Here is a 15,128-nt window from a genome sequence, read left to right as displayed (position 1 = left end):
TATGCTACCAAATGCTAACGATTGACACTGCCCTCCGTCGGGATTCTGTTCCACGTTCGGACAAGCATGTCGATAATGAAGGTAATTGTTTAGAAGGCGGGAAATTGCATCAGAAAATCTATTATACACTTTTCTGGTTTTCTTTTCTTTTCAGCAAAAATTGAGTAGTTCTACTTAAGTAATGGTATTAAATATTTTCTATGATATTTTCAGTTAAAATATAAAAATATTGATAAAATGTACACATAAATATAAACATGTGAATGAATAATAATTATTTTTTCAAATATGTATATTTATATATGTATATATATATATGTACAATTATAATATATATAAAAATAATAATATTTTTATATATATTCATAATTTTAATTTATATGCATTTAATTTTGAATTAATTTCAATTGACTCAATTTTTTCATTATAGAAAATTTATTACAAAAAATAAATTAATTATATTTTATTATCGGTGAGGTATGAATTATTATTTCTATATCATGTCCTCTAGGGGGCTCTTGCTATGTATAACTGGCATTGATAATACATGTTCTTGCCTTTATAAAATGTTCTTCTATCTGTTTAATTTTCTTACCTTTCTTCTTTGTTCCGTCTAAATTTCGGTATAGCGACAAGTGGTATGGCTGAGTTGATTTTAGATCCAAACATTAGGGGTTGGGTATTTTTGCCTATCGTTGTAATTACATTTCTCGTAGGCATTATTCGACATTATGTTTCGATACTACTTGCTTCACAAAAAAAGGTTGAGCTTCATCAAGTACAAGACAGGTAATTATGTGATAAAAAATTTTGCATTTTTTAAATTATTTTAATATTTTTTGTCTAATATTTTAAATGTGAATTTTAAACATTATTTTTTTATTTTTTAGTCAAGTGATGATACGCTCTAGATTACTTAGGGAAAATGGTCAATATATTCCAAAAATGGCATTTATTAGTAGAAGACATTTTTTTAATAATGAAGAAACAGGATATTTTAAAACACAAAAACGTGCTCCAGTATCACAGAATCCAATGACAGATCCTAATATGATGACAGATATGTTAAAAGGAAATGTAACTAATGTTATACCAATGGTGCTTATAGGTGGTTGGATTAATTGGATGTTTTCTGGTTTTGTTACAAGTAAGTTTAATGGATTGAATGAATATATTATATATAATTTAAACTCAAATTTCTTGATTTAATATAAATGATTCTATTTCAGCTAAAGTACCATTTCCTTTAACATTGCGTTTTAAACCAATGTTGCAACGTGGCATAGAATTAGCTACTCTTGATGCTGCATGGGTTTCATCAGCATCTTGGTATTTTCTAAATGTGTTTGGATTACGTTCCATTTATACACTTGTCCTTGGTGAAAGTAATGCTGCTGATACTTCTAGACTTTTACAGGATCAAGTATCTGGTGCTGCAATGTCTATGCCACCAGACCCAAAAGCTGCTTTCAAATCAGAATGGGAAGCATTGGAAATATATGAACATAATTGGGCATTACAAGGAGTTGAAGCAGATCTTATAGGATCTCAAAGAACAGATATAAGTGAAAGTATGTAAATATTTAAAATAATAAATAAAATATCATATTTACATATGTAATTTACATTATATAATTACAATAATTTATATTTTATAGGTAGCAAATAATAAATATTACATCTATATCTATAGATATAGTATGTGCCATTTTGGGAAGATGATTAAAGTTTTAATATATTATTAAATAAATTAATAGTTTAAATTAGTAAAATAAGGAATGTCTTATTGACATTCTGTAAAATATTTTATATCTTATTAAAATATCTAAATCGTATTTTCTTTGTAGTTATACTTTTAATTTCATATGTACAAAAATATCATAATTGTAACAATATATTTCCATCTTTACATTTTTAAGGTACAAATATTTATAAGTTATTAAATGTATTTATCACAATGAATGTTTGTTTTATATGTGTATATTATGAAAATGTTATTACATTTCAATCTCTTTTTACTTTATTTACAATATTAAGTTCACCACGAATATTTGTTTATATATAAAACTAAATAATAAATAAATGTTAAATATAATTATATACAATTTTAAATATAATTATACATTTAAATATATTTAAAATAAAACATTTAAATATATTACATAAATTTATACATATTAAAGATTATAAAGGTTCTAATTTAGGATACAAATCTGTTCGACGATGATTTTCACATGGCATATTTTGTCGAATTTGTTTTAATAAGTTTAAATCAATTTCTGCTAAAATTATATCAGTTTTTTCACTACATTGCGCTATTATAGATCCCCATGGATCAATAACCTAGTAATTTTTTTCATAAATATTATACTTCATATAACAAAACTATATAATATAAAAATATAATATAAAATTCTTTACCATTGCATGACCCCAGCTCACTCTTTTTTTATTATGTATACTAGTTTGAGCTGCAGCTACAACATAACACTGTGTTTCTATAGCTCTTGCACGTAATAATATTTCCCAATGTGCAGCACCTGTTTGGTATGTAAATGCTGATGGATACGTTAAAATTTCTGCTCCCATATTTCTCAATGAAAGAGATAATTCAGGAAAACGCATATCATAACACTAATATTACTATTAAGTAGAAATAATTTTTAATGTTTTAATATTTTAATATTTGAAAATTGTGAAATTTAAATATAAAAAGGATACAATACTGAGTGCTAATTTACCAATTGGTGTTGATATAGGTGATTCAATCTTTTGTCCTGGTAAAACATAATCTGATTCCATTAATCTAACTCCAGTATTTTTATTATCCATATCAAATAAATGTATTTTTCGATATGTACTGACAATTTCTCCTTCACTATTTATTAAAATGTGTGTATTGCTTATATGTTCTCTATTGTTATCCAACTATAAATATAATTAAAATAATATATAAATTAAATAAAAAGTTATATAATATATAAATAATATATAAATTAAAGAAAAAAAAAAGAAATTGAAGTCTCTTACTGCTTCATGAATTCCACCTAATGATAGCCAAATTTTATTTATTTTTGCAATTTCTTTATAACTTGTCACTGTTGGTCCGTTCAAAGTTTGAGCCATGGCTATTGTATCCTTTTTACTATCTGCTAGATAATCACATGCCTCAGGAAAAAATACAATCTATCAAAATATTTAAAAAAAAACTTATATAAATATATGCAATATTAAAAATTAATTAAAATTTCATTTTTAAACTTACAGAAGCTGCCCTATGTTTTGCTTTTTCAGTAAGTTCACGTACAGTTTGCAAATTTTTTTCTTTATCATTTGTTGATGTCATTTGACATACTGCAACTAATGGATTTTCCATAGTACTGAAATATTTTATAAAATGTTTTCTAAAAAAAAAAAAGATTCAAGATATAGTTAAGAATATTAAGAAATAAAATAATATCTTATTTTTTTATAAATAATATTTATTTCAATATATAATTTTTTTATAAAGAAAAAATAAAATCATATTTTGAATGATTTATCTGACACAATTTACTTTATCAATTATTACCTGTGATATTTAATAATAGAAAAACTGCTTATCAAATACATGCCTATTCTTTACATACACATAGAAACTTTTGATAAATGCAAAAGTATTAAAAATGATAGTAACACATTGTATTAATATGTAATATGTATATTCTATAATTATGTTATGTTTAAAAAAATAATAACTTTCATAAACCGTAAAAGATGTATACACGTGAATATAATAATTTTTTAAATTTATAAAATAAAATGTCAAAATTTCAATTGGATATCGCAGTTGTCTTTCAAGTATAAATTTTACAGAACAAGTAGATAAAGAAAGGAAATACTAAAAGAAGGATAGAGATACGATAAAAATTGGGAAATTAATACTATTTCTAAAATGCTTTAGATAAAATAAACATAAATAAGGAGAGCAAATAAAAGAAGGATAAAAATCGGATAAAAATCTTGAAATCAGTAAATAAATACTATCTTCAGACTGCTAAAAATGAAATAAAGAAAGGATAGAAAATTGTAAAAGAAGAATAAAGATAGAATAAGAATCAGCATTGTCTCTGTTTTTAGAGAGATGTTTTTGACACTCAAAAGATAGCGTTATTAGTCAATTCTTTTTCTATCTTTCTTCTATTATTTCCTCTTCTTGTTTATATAATTTTATTTGTAACATTTAAAAATGGCTCTGATTTTACAATTTTATCCTATTTCTATTCTTCTCTTATTTCGCTCTTCTTATATTTGCTTTTTTATATTTATTTTTGATGATTATAAACGCAATTGGAAATATCAATTGAATGCACTTTCATCATTTCTTTTTCAAAATTATAATATATCTTAATTTTTATATGAAAAATATAAATATTATATTCTCGATAAAACATTTTTTTAGAAGAATTTTTAAAATATATTTCTAGAATGATAATCTCGCAATATATTCTGATATATAATGCGTGTTATCAAGAGACATTATTTAGCAATGGAATTTAAACAAAAGCTTAGTTTAACAAAGGAAAAAGTAAATAATTTTAAAATATTTTATCGAAAGATGTGATTAAAGATTCGTTTATCAAATTTATTTTTTCACTATTTATAATGTAGTAAATTCCTAAAAACATATAAAAATATATTGATTGTTACATATTCAGAAAATTTATTAAATAAAATAAATATTTATAAATTGAATTTAATATTTTTTTCATAAATTAAAAATAATAAATAATAGAAATAAATAATTTTAAAATTATATATATATATAAGATTTTAAATTATTAAGATTTATTAAGAATTTAATAAATTATAATAATATAAAATATTATATTATATACTATATATTTTATAAATCGTTATATATATTAAAATTAACAAAGAATAAATAATAAAATATATAATAAAATATAATAAAATATATAGTATATAATATTTTATATTATTATAATTTATTAAAGTTTATAAAAATTAAAAATTAAAATATTTAAAAATTTCATAATTTGAAATATTTGCTTGAAGTTTACAGATAATAATTTATATCGTCATCGATACTGTCGCTTGCGGCGTTCGACCTTACCCGCCGAGCAATGTTTATCGAGTGGGGAAAGACTTGCCAGTTTCGCTTCGACCGCTGTGTTGTGCGGATGGAGAAGTTATTCGTATTCAATTTCGAATATAATTTAAAGTTGCACATATATTTCATTAATTTGTATGTGTTTTATTCATATTATTTATACTATATTTATTCGCGAGTGTAACAATTTTGCGTTCTATTTATGAGTGTTGGTACATTTCATCCCTATCATGAATGAATAGGAAGCTGTTACTACAAAAAAGGTACAGACTTGCATTTTTTCATGTTATAGGAATTTGAATATTATATGACTATTTTATCATTTTTATATTACATGTGACAATTTAATGTAAAATAGTGTAATATTGAAAGCTGTATATATCATTTCATTATTTATGAATGTGTAAATTGTAATAATAGTAATATTGTTTTTTGATAATTTTTTTTTTGGTTTACTTTTTACTTTTTACACATTTACTTTTAAAATTTTTTAAACATAATGAAATTAGTCATTTTAGTCCTATTATTTACGTTATATTTATTTTTATATTTATTTTGTTTATATTATATTCAAGATATAAAAACATTTCTTATTATATAACCTATAAAAAATCAGAAAATCCGCATTCATACCAAATTTGATGAATTTTCAAATTTAATAATTTGAAAATTCAAATCATGCCAAATATATTTCTCTCAATTATCTATTGTGTGATATTTATTACCATAATTATTTTTCATTGTTCATATATTAGTGCGTAATTAATATGTTTTTTATTTTGATTAAAAATTTTTTGTGAATAAATTATTTTTTCTTTATTCATTTGTTTAATAGTTAGAGTCGCAGATAATTTATAATTCATACTTTTTTAAGATAAAATTTTTGATTTAATTATTATTTTATTTTTTTTATCAAAATTATTGTTTATTTTCTATATATTAATTTTCTATTTATTAATTTTATATATTTTATACATTTATTTTAGAGATATAATTTTTTTTGTGCAGATAAGTAGCTGATTATTAAGATTATTTTCTGCAGAAAAAAATTTCAATATGGATACCATAATGATACAAAATTTTATAAAGAAGAGGTAAAATTTAAATTTTTATATTGAAGAAATATGTATATAAGAATTTTTGTATTCTCATTTTATTGAATTAGTTATTCTTATGTATATTATTTATAATTATTATATTAATTATTAAAAATTTTGTTTAAATTTTTTATAAAAACTTTCAAATTTTTTTATATATTAGATTTTTTTTACATAGGGATTAAAAAAAAATAGTATTTAACTAGTATGTATAAAGATTAAATTCTATTTACATTCATTTTATTATATTCATTGAGTTCAATTTGGAAATCATTATAATTTGTTGAAATTTATTAATCTTTTGTAGCCTTCTTTGTTTCAGAAACCAATGTCATCAATTGGAATTGAGTATCAAATAAAAAAAGATTTGTATATTCTTTTCTTTCCCTTGATTATATTCAGATTTTGTTTATAATTAAATTTAAATCTTTAAATTGTTAGATAAATACTATTTTTAAATTTTTAATAGATAATTATAAAAATTATATTTTTAAATTATATTTGGTTTATATATAGATAGAAATTATAAAGAATTATAAATTTAGATCAAACTACTTTTGGTTAGAATTTATTCTAATAATTTATAAGATTTTTAATGATAAAAAATACATATTTTTAAATGGATACTCGTACAAAATTTTTAAAAATTACATTCATTTCATGAAAAATCCTCTTTCTAAATATATAAATATCAGGATTAATTATTAATTTTTATTGATAAATTTTTATTTTTAAATAAAAATTTTTAGATATAAGTAAATTTGTAAAAAAATTGTTTTAAATAGGATATATAATTTATAAGATATATATATAATTAATATAGTAATGATAGTGATGGTAATAGTGATAATAGAATTTAAGTTAATAAAATAAATATTTAAGATATATTTTATTTATTTATTTTTGTTATTAATATTTTATATTTTCATTGCTCTGAAAATGAAGTAACATGCCTTATATAGAATTATATAATTAAATTAAAATTTAATTTATTTTCAGATTTAGTTTCTCATTTTTATTTTTCTTAAAAATTCTTTTTGTTGTTTGTTTGTACAATGATCAAAAATTTGAATAAGTGCATACCAAAAGGAAAATAAATTTTTAATAAAAGGAAGATAAGAAAGACAAGATATAATATGAAAACATAAAATATTTAAAAGGAGTCTAGGATATTTCAAATAGTTGCAAATAATATTAAAAACATAAAATATTTTATTTTTCTTTATTCTATTTTATTAAATTGTCATAGTATATAATACACAAGTGAGACATTCATTTATTAAATTCATTTATCAAGCAGAAATAATATTTCTCATTTGTGAAGTTACGTTTACTGTTCTTGTTAAAAAGTCGATAACAAAAGGACAGTACATGTCTACAGAAAAATCACAACTTACTATTATATCCTGTTTAAAGGATAATTAATAAATACTACTGTTCTATTTGTAAATGCATTTGTATCGTTGCATGGAACAGATACTCTGAAACTCATGGTGGACGAGGGAGTAGTTAGGAATTGAAAGGATGATTGAAAAACCTAATATCCGAGAAATACATAATAATATCACGCACTCGGATCATTTTTTTTGTTCATTGAGAAAAAAACATCTAAAATATCTATAGTAAAGATCTCAGGAAATTGGGATTAATTGAATAGGGAAGAGATAAAGAATAGTAGAAGGATAGAGATAAGGGATAATACAGGATAGTAGAAGAGTTTTGCAATAATGCAGGATCAAATAATGTCGTGTTAATATTAATTTTTTTTTTGTTCGATTTTCTCTTCTGCTGTTTTGTAAGCTTGCGTTAATACAATCGTTGAAATCGACACACATACTTTCGGGACACACACACAACTTTTTATTTGCCTTTAGTGGCTCGTATCGCCTTGCAAATTTCAATCCACGGGTGTCCGTAGGAACTGCAAATGTCACAGACGTTTGACGAGCTTGATGATGGTTGACTAGGTTGGTGGCCAGGTGTACTCGGTGAGGATGACCCTTCTTTCTTCGTTTTGCACGTGGATGACGAGAGATGTAAAAAATCGACCGAGGGCGGTAAAGAGGCGGGTGCACGTGTTTTACGCGATGATGGTAATGTTGCTGAATTATAAGATGACGATGAATTAGAAGATGGTAATATCGAGGGAGATCGCTCAAGTGATGGAGATTTTGCCGCCTGTATTGATCGATTCGAAGGCGACGATAGGCGCATACACCGTAGAAGGTTGAGTCAATCATTGAGCAGACCTTGAGACACGCTTATTAGCTGTTCCTTCAGCACGCGGAAAGAGGGTCGTACTTCGGGGCAATGGGCCCAACATTTTCGCATTACCTAAGAGATAAATACGCGATAAGATTTTATTATAAATATGTTATATTAATATCAAAATAATTTTTTTATATTTATATTAAGTATATATTTTGAATATTATATTAAGTATATATTGAATAGAATTGATTTAGTTTTGACTAACCTCATAGACTTCTTTGAAGCAGGCTTTAGGTCTTTCTAATATGATACCTCGTTGCACTCTTTCCACGACTTCAGTGTTTTTTAGACGTCCATAAGGCATTTTTCCGCACGTAAATACTTCCCACATGAGTACTCCATAAGCCCAGACATCTGATTTTGAGCTGAAGCGAGTGTAGTTCAATACTTCTGGAGGTGCCCATTTGATTGGAAATTTGGTGCCTCCACTACTAGTATATTGGTCATCCAATACATACCTGAAACAAAATTATAAAATTATAAAATTTCTAAATACTAAAAATATATATATATACTATAAATTATATATACTATATATAAAAAATATATACTATATATAAAAAATATATACTATATATAAATTATATATACTATAAATATATATACTATAAATTAATAATTTCACATTGTAGAAAATTTTCACCTTGCCAATCCAAAGTCTGCAACTTTTACTACATTTTCTGAACCAACTAAACAATTGCGTGCAGCAAGATCTCTATGAATATAGTTATGCCTTTCCAGATAAGCCATGCCTTTGCAAACCTGTAATTATTATAATTGGTATCAATTGCTGTAACAAATGAATGAGTAAAAGTTGAAATTTGAAGGTGAACTTTACTTGTATGCACATATCTAAAAGAAGACCAACATTTGCTCCTAGAGTTGCTTCATTACGACGGAGGTAGTTGAGCAAAGATCCGTGTCGCATATATTCAGTAACAATGTATATTGGTCTATCTTTACTGCAAACACCATATAATTGAACCAAATTCTGATGTTGAAGTTTCCTAGAGAAAAACAATTTGACATTTATTATTCAATCTCTCATTTGTTTACTGAATATCTTCATATTAAAAATTTGAATTAATTATCGACTCACGTCATCACTTTAGCTTCTTCTATAAAATCATCTTCAGACATTGTGCCTTCTTTCATCATTTTTACAGCAACATCTATAGATCCACGCCATTTTCCTCTTCGCACTACTCCAAACTGTCCAGAACCAAGTTCTTCTAATAAATGCAATTCTGCTGGATCAATTTCCCATTTGTCTACAAATCAAAAAGCAATTATAGCTAAAAAAAATATTAGTTTACTTTGTAACGAATTGATATAAAAATAAAGATTCTTTTTTGAAAATTTGATCTCAAAAAGATTACAAACCATGACTGAGGCCAGCAGTTGGTGGTACAGGGCGATCACAAGGGCTAGTTTTCAATCGGCTAGCTAATCCACCGCTATTATGTCTGTGATAATTAACCAAGTCGGGTATTGAACCACAGCAATGTTTCTCAGATAGATAAAATTCTCCTCTGGTGTTTTGCTTGATGTGATAATGTTTTACATGAGGATGTGGGCTACAATAGTATCTTCTTATTGACCTTTTCCTATAATAAAGTATAATGATGATATAAGTAAAAATACTTACACTTTCGTATAGAGGGAAAGCGTGTACAGTCCTTTGGTAGACGAATTACGTACAACAAAACATCCTTCTTTATCTTCTTGTTTAAGCAATGATTCCGCACGTTGTCTAGACATATCACCCACATACCATCTATAATTTTAAGATTTATATTTTAATCATTATATAACATTAAGAAAATATAAATTTATTTTGAATAAAATCTTCTCCATATATTTACTCATATTTTTGAAGGCCCAGGAGTTCTTTTTCTTTGACATAGTTGCTAGGAATGTAACCAATGGATCTGAAAAAAAAATTAGAAGTTATAATTAATCATTTTTTCTTTCATATTATGTTGTAAGTATCTAAACAAAAAAATTATATATTCTTTTGTTTCATTTGTATTAGCAATGTAGTAATTGATATAATTATTGAAATTATATAAATGAAAAATTTTATTTATGTTTATATAATAGAGAGCGATATACATATGTATATTACATCCTTTAGCTTGTGTTTTCTTAGCAAGCTTCTTTTTATAACATTTACGAGTCGAATCGACCAGCCAATGATCCCATAGCCTTAATCCGCTTTTGGCTACATTAAGTAGTCATCGAGGAGTACGAAGAGAGGAACTTAAGTCTTTAAAAACACTCGATCGCCGAGAATGCAAGTTGCGAAAAAGATATAACGTAACAACGTTAATCCTGATTACATTGGTAAGAATTTGCATAATAGGTGGCATCTAATTAATTTGGAATTTGGATTCCAAGAAAAATCTTTACATACCCATGTTCATCTTTGACTTTCCACCAATGTTCCTGAGAATCATCTAGCACTTCGTACTCTGCTCCCTGAAACGCAAAATAATGTATTTTTATATATTTATCATATAAGATGAAATTACGAATCTGATATGACGTCGATGAATTCCAATGATTTAAATAATATCAATTATGATCCTTAAATGACTTTGACAAAAAAATAACACGATTTTGATAATTATAAAAAATAATAATAATTATAATAAAAAATGATTTTTATATTCTAACTAGAAATAATATTATATACGATTTTCAAATGATTTTGATACTCGTGAACTTAAATGAAACGACATAATTTTTACGATTAAAACTTTCGAAAATTAAAAATTTTTTCAGTTTCGAGTAACAACTTATTAAAAATTTTATATTTTATATAAAAAGAATTCCATTATAAGTTTATTATTTGATTATTCGGTTATTGATAAAAGTTAAAATTATTAATTTGTTTCATACGATAGTTTAGAAATCCGAGCAAGAATTTAAAATATTTTTCTCTAAAATTCCACTTCAGATTATATTCAAAAATTGCTAAAACCATAGTTAATTAAGCATCTGATGAACTGGTATGCGCTGTTGAATCCAAATGTTAATAGGATTCGAGGTTTCTCTGCATATTAGAGGATAACCATCATCCGCGGAATGCTGGTGTTGCCTATGTCAATGATAATATGATCGACGCGAGACATTACCAAGAACTGTTATCTGACCACAAGACTCAGCTGAGTGAAAGTTAGGTTAGAAACTTGGAAATTTAATTTGACGACTCCTACACGTCGTGCGATCGAGCGATCGAATTAATAATTCGTTAATCGATTTTTTCTTAATTATGAGATAAATATTAGAAATGAATAATTAATTTTATTTATGTAAATATGAATATAATTTAAATGTGCCCATTTAAATCGAACTATCGGAGAATTGATTTCTAAGTAGAATATGATAAAAACAGAATTGTTGATTATTATTAACTTATTTTTCTATATAAAAAAAATAGAAATAGAATTTATTGGCACAAAAAGCCAATAAATATAGTTTAAATGAATTAGAAAAGATTAAAAAGAGAAATTAGTAATAACAGACAACATAGAAATCAAACTTTATTAATATAAATCATCTAATTTCACGAAAATTTAACGCTAATTGTATATTTTGACAAAAAAATTGAAAAATTTTCAAAAATTGGAGTTCAACTTTCTAGTGGTTCAATTTTTGATTGAATTTTGCATTTTATACATATTTTATTATATATTCACGATTCGATTTGTTGAATCGATATGAAGTGGCATAGATACATAAATCAGATCGATTTATCGCGGTAAGAATATTAATGTAATTTAATCCGCAACACGATGGAGAAGTGTTCGACATGATTAAATCTAAGATTGATCTAATACAGTTTTGATTCGATTCTATTCAAACAGCATAATTTATGTAATTCTATTCCATACAATACTGTATCTTTAATTCAGTTATAACACGAGTTCTTACGATAATATTTAATATGATAGGATTCGTATAATATGTACAATTTTATTTTCTTCAATTCGATTCTATCTCGTTTGAATATGATTCGAAATAACATATGAATATAATTCTCTGTTGTTTTTTTCCATTGATATAACACGACTCGATTATTTGTGGTATCATTTTATTCAAATCTATACTTTTAATATTTAGTTTAACATTAAATTATATAAAATATAATACATATTCGTCCAATTTTTCATTCTACAAAATATTAATATATTTGTCGACACATTTGACGAAACTTTTAAGTTTATCAATCAAATTCATATTTTCTTATTTTTTATTCACTTTTAAAACAAATTTTATCTCTTTATTATTTTTTTTCTTCGAAATGATATTTTATAGTTATAATTATTGGAATCTTGACAGAATTCGAAAAAATATTAGAGAAGACTCATTTACAATCGAATATCGGCTGTCATTTGTTTTTATATTTGATTTGGATTTCCGTTTCAATGAGAAATTATCATGGTTTCAGGTATTCTGCGATGCAATTAAAACTGCATTGTGAAAGCGGCCGTTAAACGATACCGGACATCGATCCTTTTACGCTCGTTTAATCGCGTATAAAATATTTGATACGCTTTCAAACTTTATGAATCTCATTCCACTCGAATAAACGAGTCGATATTGTGAATCTCTCTTCTCTCTTTCTTTCTCTCTCTCTCTCTCTCTCTCTCTCTCTCTCTCTCTCTCTCTCTCTCTCTCTTCGTTTCTTTTTTATTAATTTCGTAAGAAAAAAATAGAAATAGAAATAGAATAGATTTTTTCTTACCTTTTCGAGAGATAGATCACCACCCTCGATCGCTCGAAAAGGATACAGAGCTACCACGACTTTTGTTCTCATCATTATCTTGTCCTGGAACATGTATTGATTCTCTGTTTAGAGTATTGAATGAATTCAGTCAGTCAAAAAGTCTTTTTTTACTTCTACATTGTTTTATAAGGAAAATTCACTTATTTTAGAAAAATCTGATTTTAATGAATCTTTCGAGGGAAAACTTTTTCACTTAAATTTTTATATACATATGTTACAAATAAGAAAAAAAATAATAGATAAATATTTTTCCTTTATGTATGATAAATTTAAGTGAAAAAGAATATTTGTAAAAGAAGATTTATTTAGTTATTTACCTTGGTTTTAGAAGATGGGGTCCCAGGTGTCCCCCCTGGCATTATTGGAGTCGAGGGGGTCCCTGCAAAGATAATAATTTTAAGGACATTAATATTAATATTAAAATAACAATTTTTTTTTTAAATTACTTATCGTGTTATTTATAATTATATATAAAGAGGAATGGGAAGAGTCAGAATTTTTAATTCTGAGACGAAATGTTCTCATTTTTTTCAAGGTAGTCGCCATTAGTCCGAGCTTTCCACGGGAACGAAGCAGCTTCGTTTCTTCGCCGGGATAATTATTGAATGTAGCATGGAGAAGACTTTGGAGAAGAGAGACCTCATAACTTATATCTTAATGAGCTTACGCTGCTTGCGATGTTTTAATGAATATTAATGAACTCGAAAATTTTTCTCATCCCAAAGGGAAAAGTCTGGATCCGTCCGAAGTTTTTTCACCGAGAATAATTGGTCCTATTCTTGGCCAGAAAGATTTATAAATGGAAAAAAAGAAGAGAGCGAAACAAGCATCTTTTTCAATTTATAATCACTCTTTTGCTACACGATATCGACGATGTTTACGATGTCGTCTTTTTCCTTAATCTCTGTCGGCTTAATCAAGAGTGAATTACGAAATGAAAAAAATACAAGATTTTAAATAAAATTTTAATCAATATACTTATCGATTCACGATTAAATTTTTTTATTTAAGTCCAGCAAGACATTAACATTTTGTCGCTAGAAAATATAATAGCTAGAAAAGGAATTATAATAAAAAACAAAAATCAAAAAAAAAAAAAAAAGAAAAGAGAAAAAGGAAAAGAAAATACAATATACAACTATCTAATTAAATATTTAGAATAACTAGAAAAGGAACTAGGACAAAAAATTCCACAATGAGACTGGGAAAAAAAAAGAAAGTGAAAGAATCGACAATTAAATATTTTCGTTTGTTGGAAAAAGCGGACGATTCATTTGGATGCCTGTGATAGATATTTATCACTAATACTTCGCCAATGACTCGTCAAACGTCATTTCGATCCTCGCTGAGGATCCACCATTTTTCTCCCTATCGTTTTCATTTCTTACCAAATATACCGCAACAATAGAGATCTAGTCTCTCCTCTCTCCTCTCTCCTCTCTTTTCTCTCTCTCTTTCTTCTCTGTCTCCTCTTCTCTCCTCTCCTCTTTTCTCTCTCTTTCTCTCTCTTCTCTTTTTTCTTCTTCTCTTCTTTTCTCTCTCTTTCTTTTTCTTCTCTTTTTTCTTCTCTTCTTTTCTCTTTTCTTCTTCTCTTCTTTTCTCTCTCTTTCTCTCTCCTCTTTTTCTTCTTCTTTTCTTTTCTCTTTTCTTCTTTTCTTTTTTTCTCTTCTCTTCTTCTCTTCTTCTCTTCTTTTCTTCTTCTCTTCTTTTTTCTTTTCTTCTTCTCTTCTTTTCTCTTTTCTTCTTCTCTTTTCTCTTTTCTTCTTCTCTTCTTTTCTCTTTTCTTCTTCTCTTCTTTTCTCTTTTCTTCTTCTCTTCTTTTCTCTTTTCTTCTTCTCTTCTTTTCTCTTTT

At 25.6% G+C, this 15,128-nt stretch overlaps 3 protein-coding genes and 1 long non-coding RNA gene across 11 annotated transcripts in view; 2 read left to right on the top strand and 2 right to left on the bottom strand.

Annotated features, from left to right (window-relative positions):
* Positions 1–557: 557 nt before the first annotated feature.
* LOC122711728 (ER membrane protein complex subunit 3) lies at positions 558–1,846 on the top strand. 2 transcript variants are annotated; one of them, XM_043930748.1, is made up of 5 exons: positions 558–789; positions 891–1,147; positions 1,230–1,329; positions 1,418–1,571; positions 1,659–1,846. In XM_043930748.1, the coding sequence occupies exons 1-4, from the start codon at positions 641–643 to the stop codon at positions 1,542–1,544; spliced, it is 633 nt and encodes a 210-aa protein (XP_043786683.1). In that variant the 5' UTR covers positions 558–640; the 3' UTR covers positions 1,545–1,571; positions 1,659–1,846. The 2 variants fall into 2 exon arrangements, with proteins under 2 accessions (XP_043786683.1, XP_043786682.1); XM_043930747.1 differs by having other exon boundaries at positions 559–789; positions 1,230–1,571.
* A 266-nt stretch (positions 1,847–2,112) lies between these two features.
* LOC122711727 (nitrilase and fragile histidine triad fusion protein NitFhit) lies at positions 2,113–3,808 on the bottom strand. Of its 2 annotated transcripts, none has more exons than XM_043930745.1 (6): positions 3,572–3,808; positions 3,266–3,404; positions 3,031–3,168; positions 2,722–2,928; positions 2,422–2,634; positions 2,113–2,343 (listed from the first exon to the last, which is right to left on the bottom strand). In XM_043930745.1, the coding sequence occupies exons 1-6, from the start codon at positions 3,610–3,612 to the stop codon at positions 2,185–2,187; spliced, it is 897 nt and encodes a 298-aa protein (XP_043786680.1). In that variant the 5' UTR covers positions 3,613–3,808; the 3' UTR covers positions 2,113–2,184. The 2 variants fall into 2 exon arrangements, with proteins under 2 accessions (XP_043786680.1, XP_043786679.1); XM_043930744.1 differs by having other exon boundaries at positions 3,031–3,186; positions 3,572–3,803.
* Positions 3,809–5,206: 1,398 nt separating this feature from the next.
* LOC122711738 overlaps positions 5,207–15,128 on the top strand; it is a 21,439-nt gene continuing 11,517 nt past the window's right edge. Inside the window, exon 1 of the long non-coding RNA XR_006346172.1 lies at positions 5,207–5,376. This is a non-coding gene — a long non-coding RNA (uncharacterized LOC122711738). The remainder of the gene's footprint in view (positions 5,377–15,128) is intronic.
* LOC122711723 (tyrosine-protein kinase Btk29A) overlaps positions 7,464–15,128 on the bottom strand; it is a 159,448-nt gene continuing 151,783 nt past the window's right edge. For 5 of the 6 annotated variants that reach the window (XM_043930736.1, XM_043930738.1, XM_043930741.1 and 2 more), the window contains 11 exons: positions 13,594–13,655; positions 13,235–13,318; positions 10,898–10,962; positions 10,347–10,412; positions 10,130–10,258; positions 9,865–10,058; positions 9,581–9,752; positions 9,320–9,488; positions 9,125–9,243; positions 8,687–8,939; positions 7,464–8,544 (listed from right to left, as the gene is read on the bottom strand). In XM_043930736.1, the coding sequence (XP_043786671.1) occupies positions 8,443–8,544; positions 8,687–8,939; positions 9,125–9,243; positions 9,320–9,488; positions 9,581–9,752; positions 9,865–10,058; positions 10,130–10,258; positions 10,347–10,412; positions 10,898–10,962; positions 13,235–13,318; positions 13,594–13,655 (1,415 nt within the window). In that variant the 3' untranslated portion in view covers positions 7,464–8,442. The remainder of the gene's footprint in view (positions 8,545–8,686; positions 8,940–9,124; positions 9,244–9,319; positions 9,489–9,580; positions 9,753–9,864; positions 10,059–10,129; positions 10,259–10,346; positions 10,413–10,897; positions 10,963–13,234; positions 13,319–13,593; positions 13,656–15,128) is intronic. The other variant, XM_043930737.1, reaches the window with a different exon arrangement.

Source organism: Apis laboriosa, unplaced genomic scaffold, assembly GCF_014066325.1.
Source record: "Apis laboriosa isolate Shangri-la unplaced genomic scaffold, ASM1406632v1 scaffold17_cov146, whole genome shotgun sequence".
NCBI lineage: Eukaryota > Metazoa > Arthropoda > Insecta > Hymenoptera > Apidae > Apis > Apis laboriosa.
The sequence above is the reverse complement of the archived record's forward strand: the minus strand, read 5'-3'. Positions and strand labels throughout refer to the sequence as shown.

Bases quoted from the DNA above. Each gene is read 5' to 3' on its own strand.
- LOC122711727 (XM_043930744.1), bottom strand. From the start codon at position 3,612: ATGTATTTGATAAGCAGTTTTTCTATTATTAAATATCACAG. The intron at 3,405-3,571 runs GTAATAATTGAT...TTTTTTTTTTAG, and splicing joins TCTATTATTAAATATCACAG to AAAACATTTTATAAAATATT. The intron at 3,187-3,265 runs GTAAGTTTAAAA...ATATTTTGATAG, and splicing joins CAAAACATAGGGCAGCTTCT to ATTGTATTTTTTCCTGAGGC.
- LOC122711728 (XM_043930747.1), top strand. From the start codon at position 641: ATGGCTGAGTTGATTTTAGATCCAAACATTAGGGGTTGGGTATTTTTG. The intron at 790-890 runs GTAATTATGTGA...TTTATTTTTTAG, and splicing joins CTTCATCAAGTACAAGACAG to TCAAGTGATGATACGCTCTA. The intron at 1,148-1,229 runs GTAAGTTTAATG...ATTCTATTTCAG, and splicing joins GTTTTCTGGTTTTGTTACAA to CTAAAGTACCATTTCCTTTA.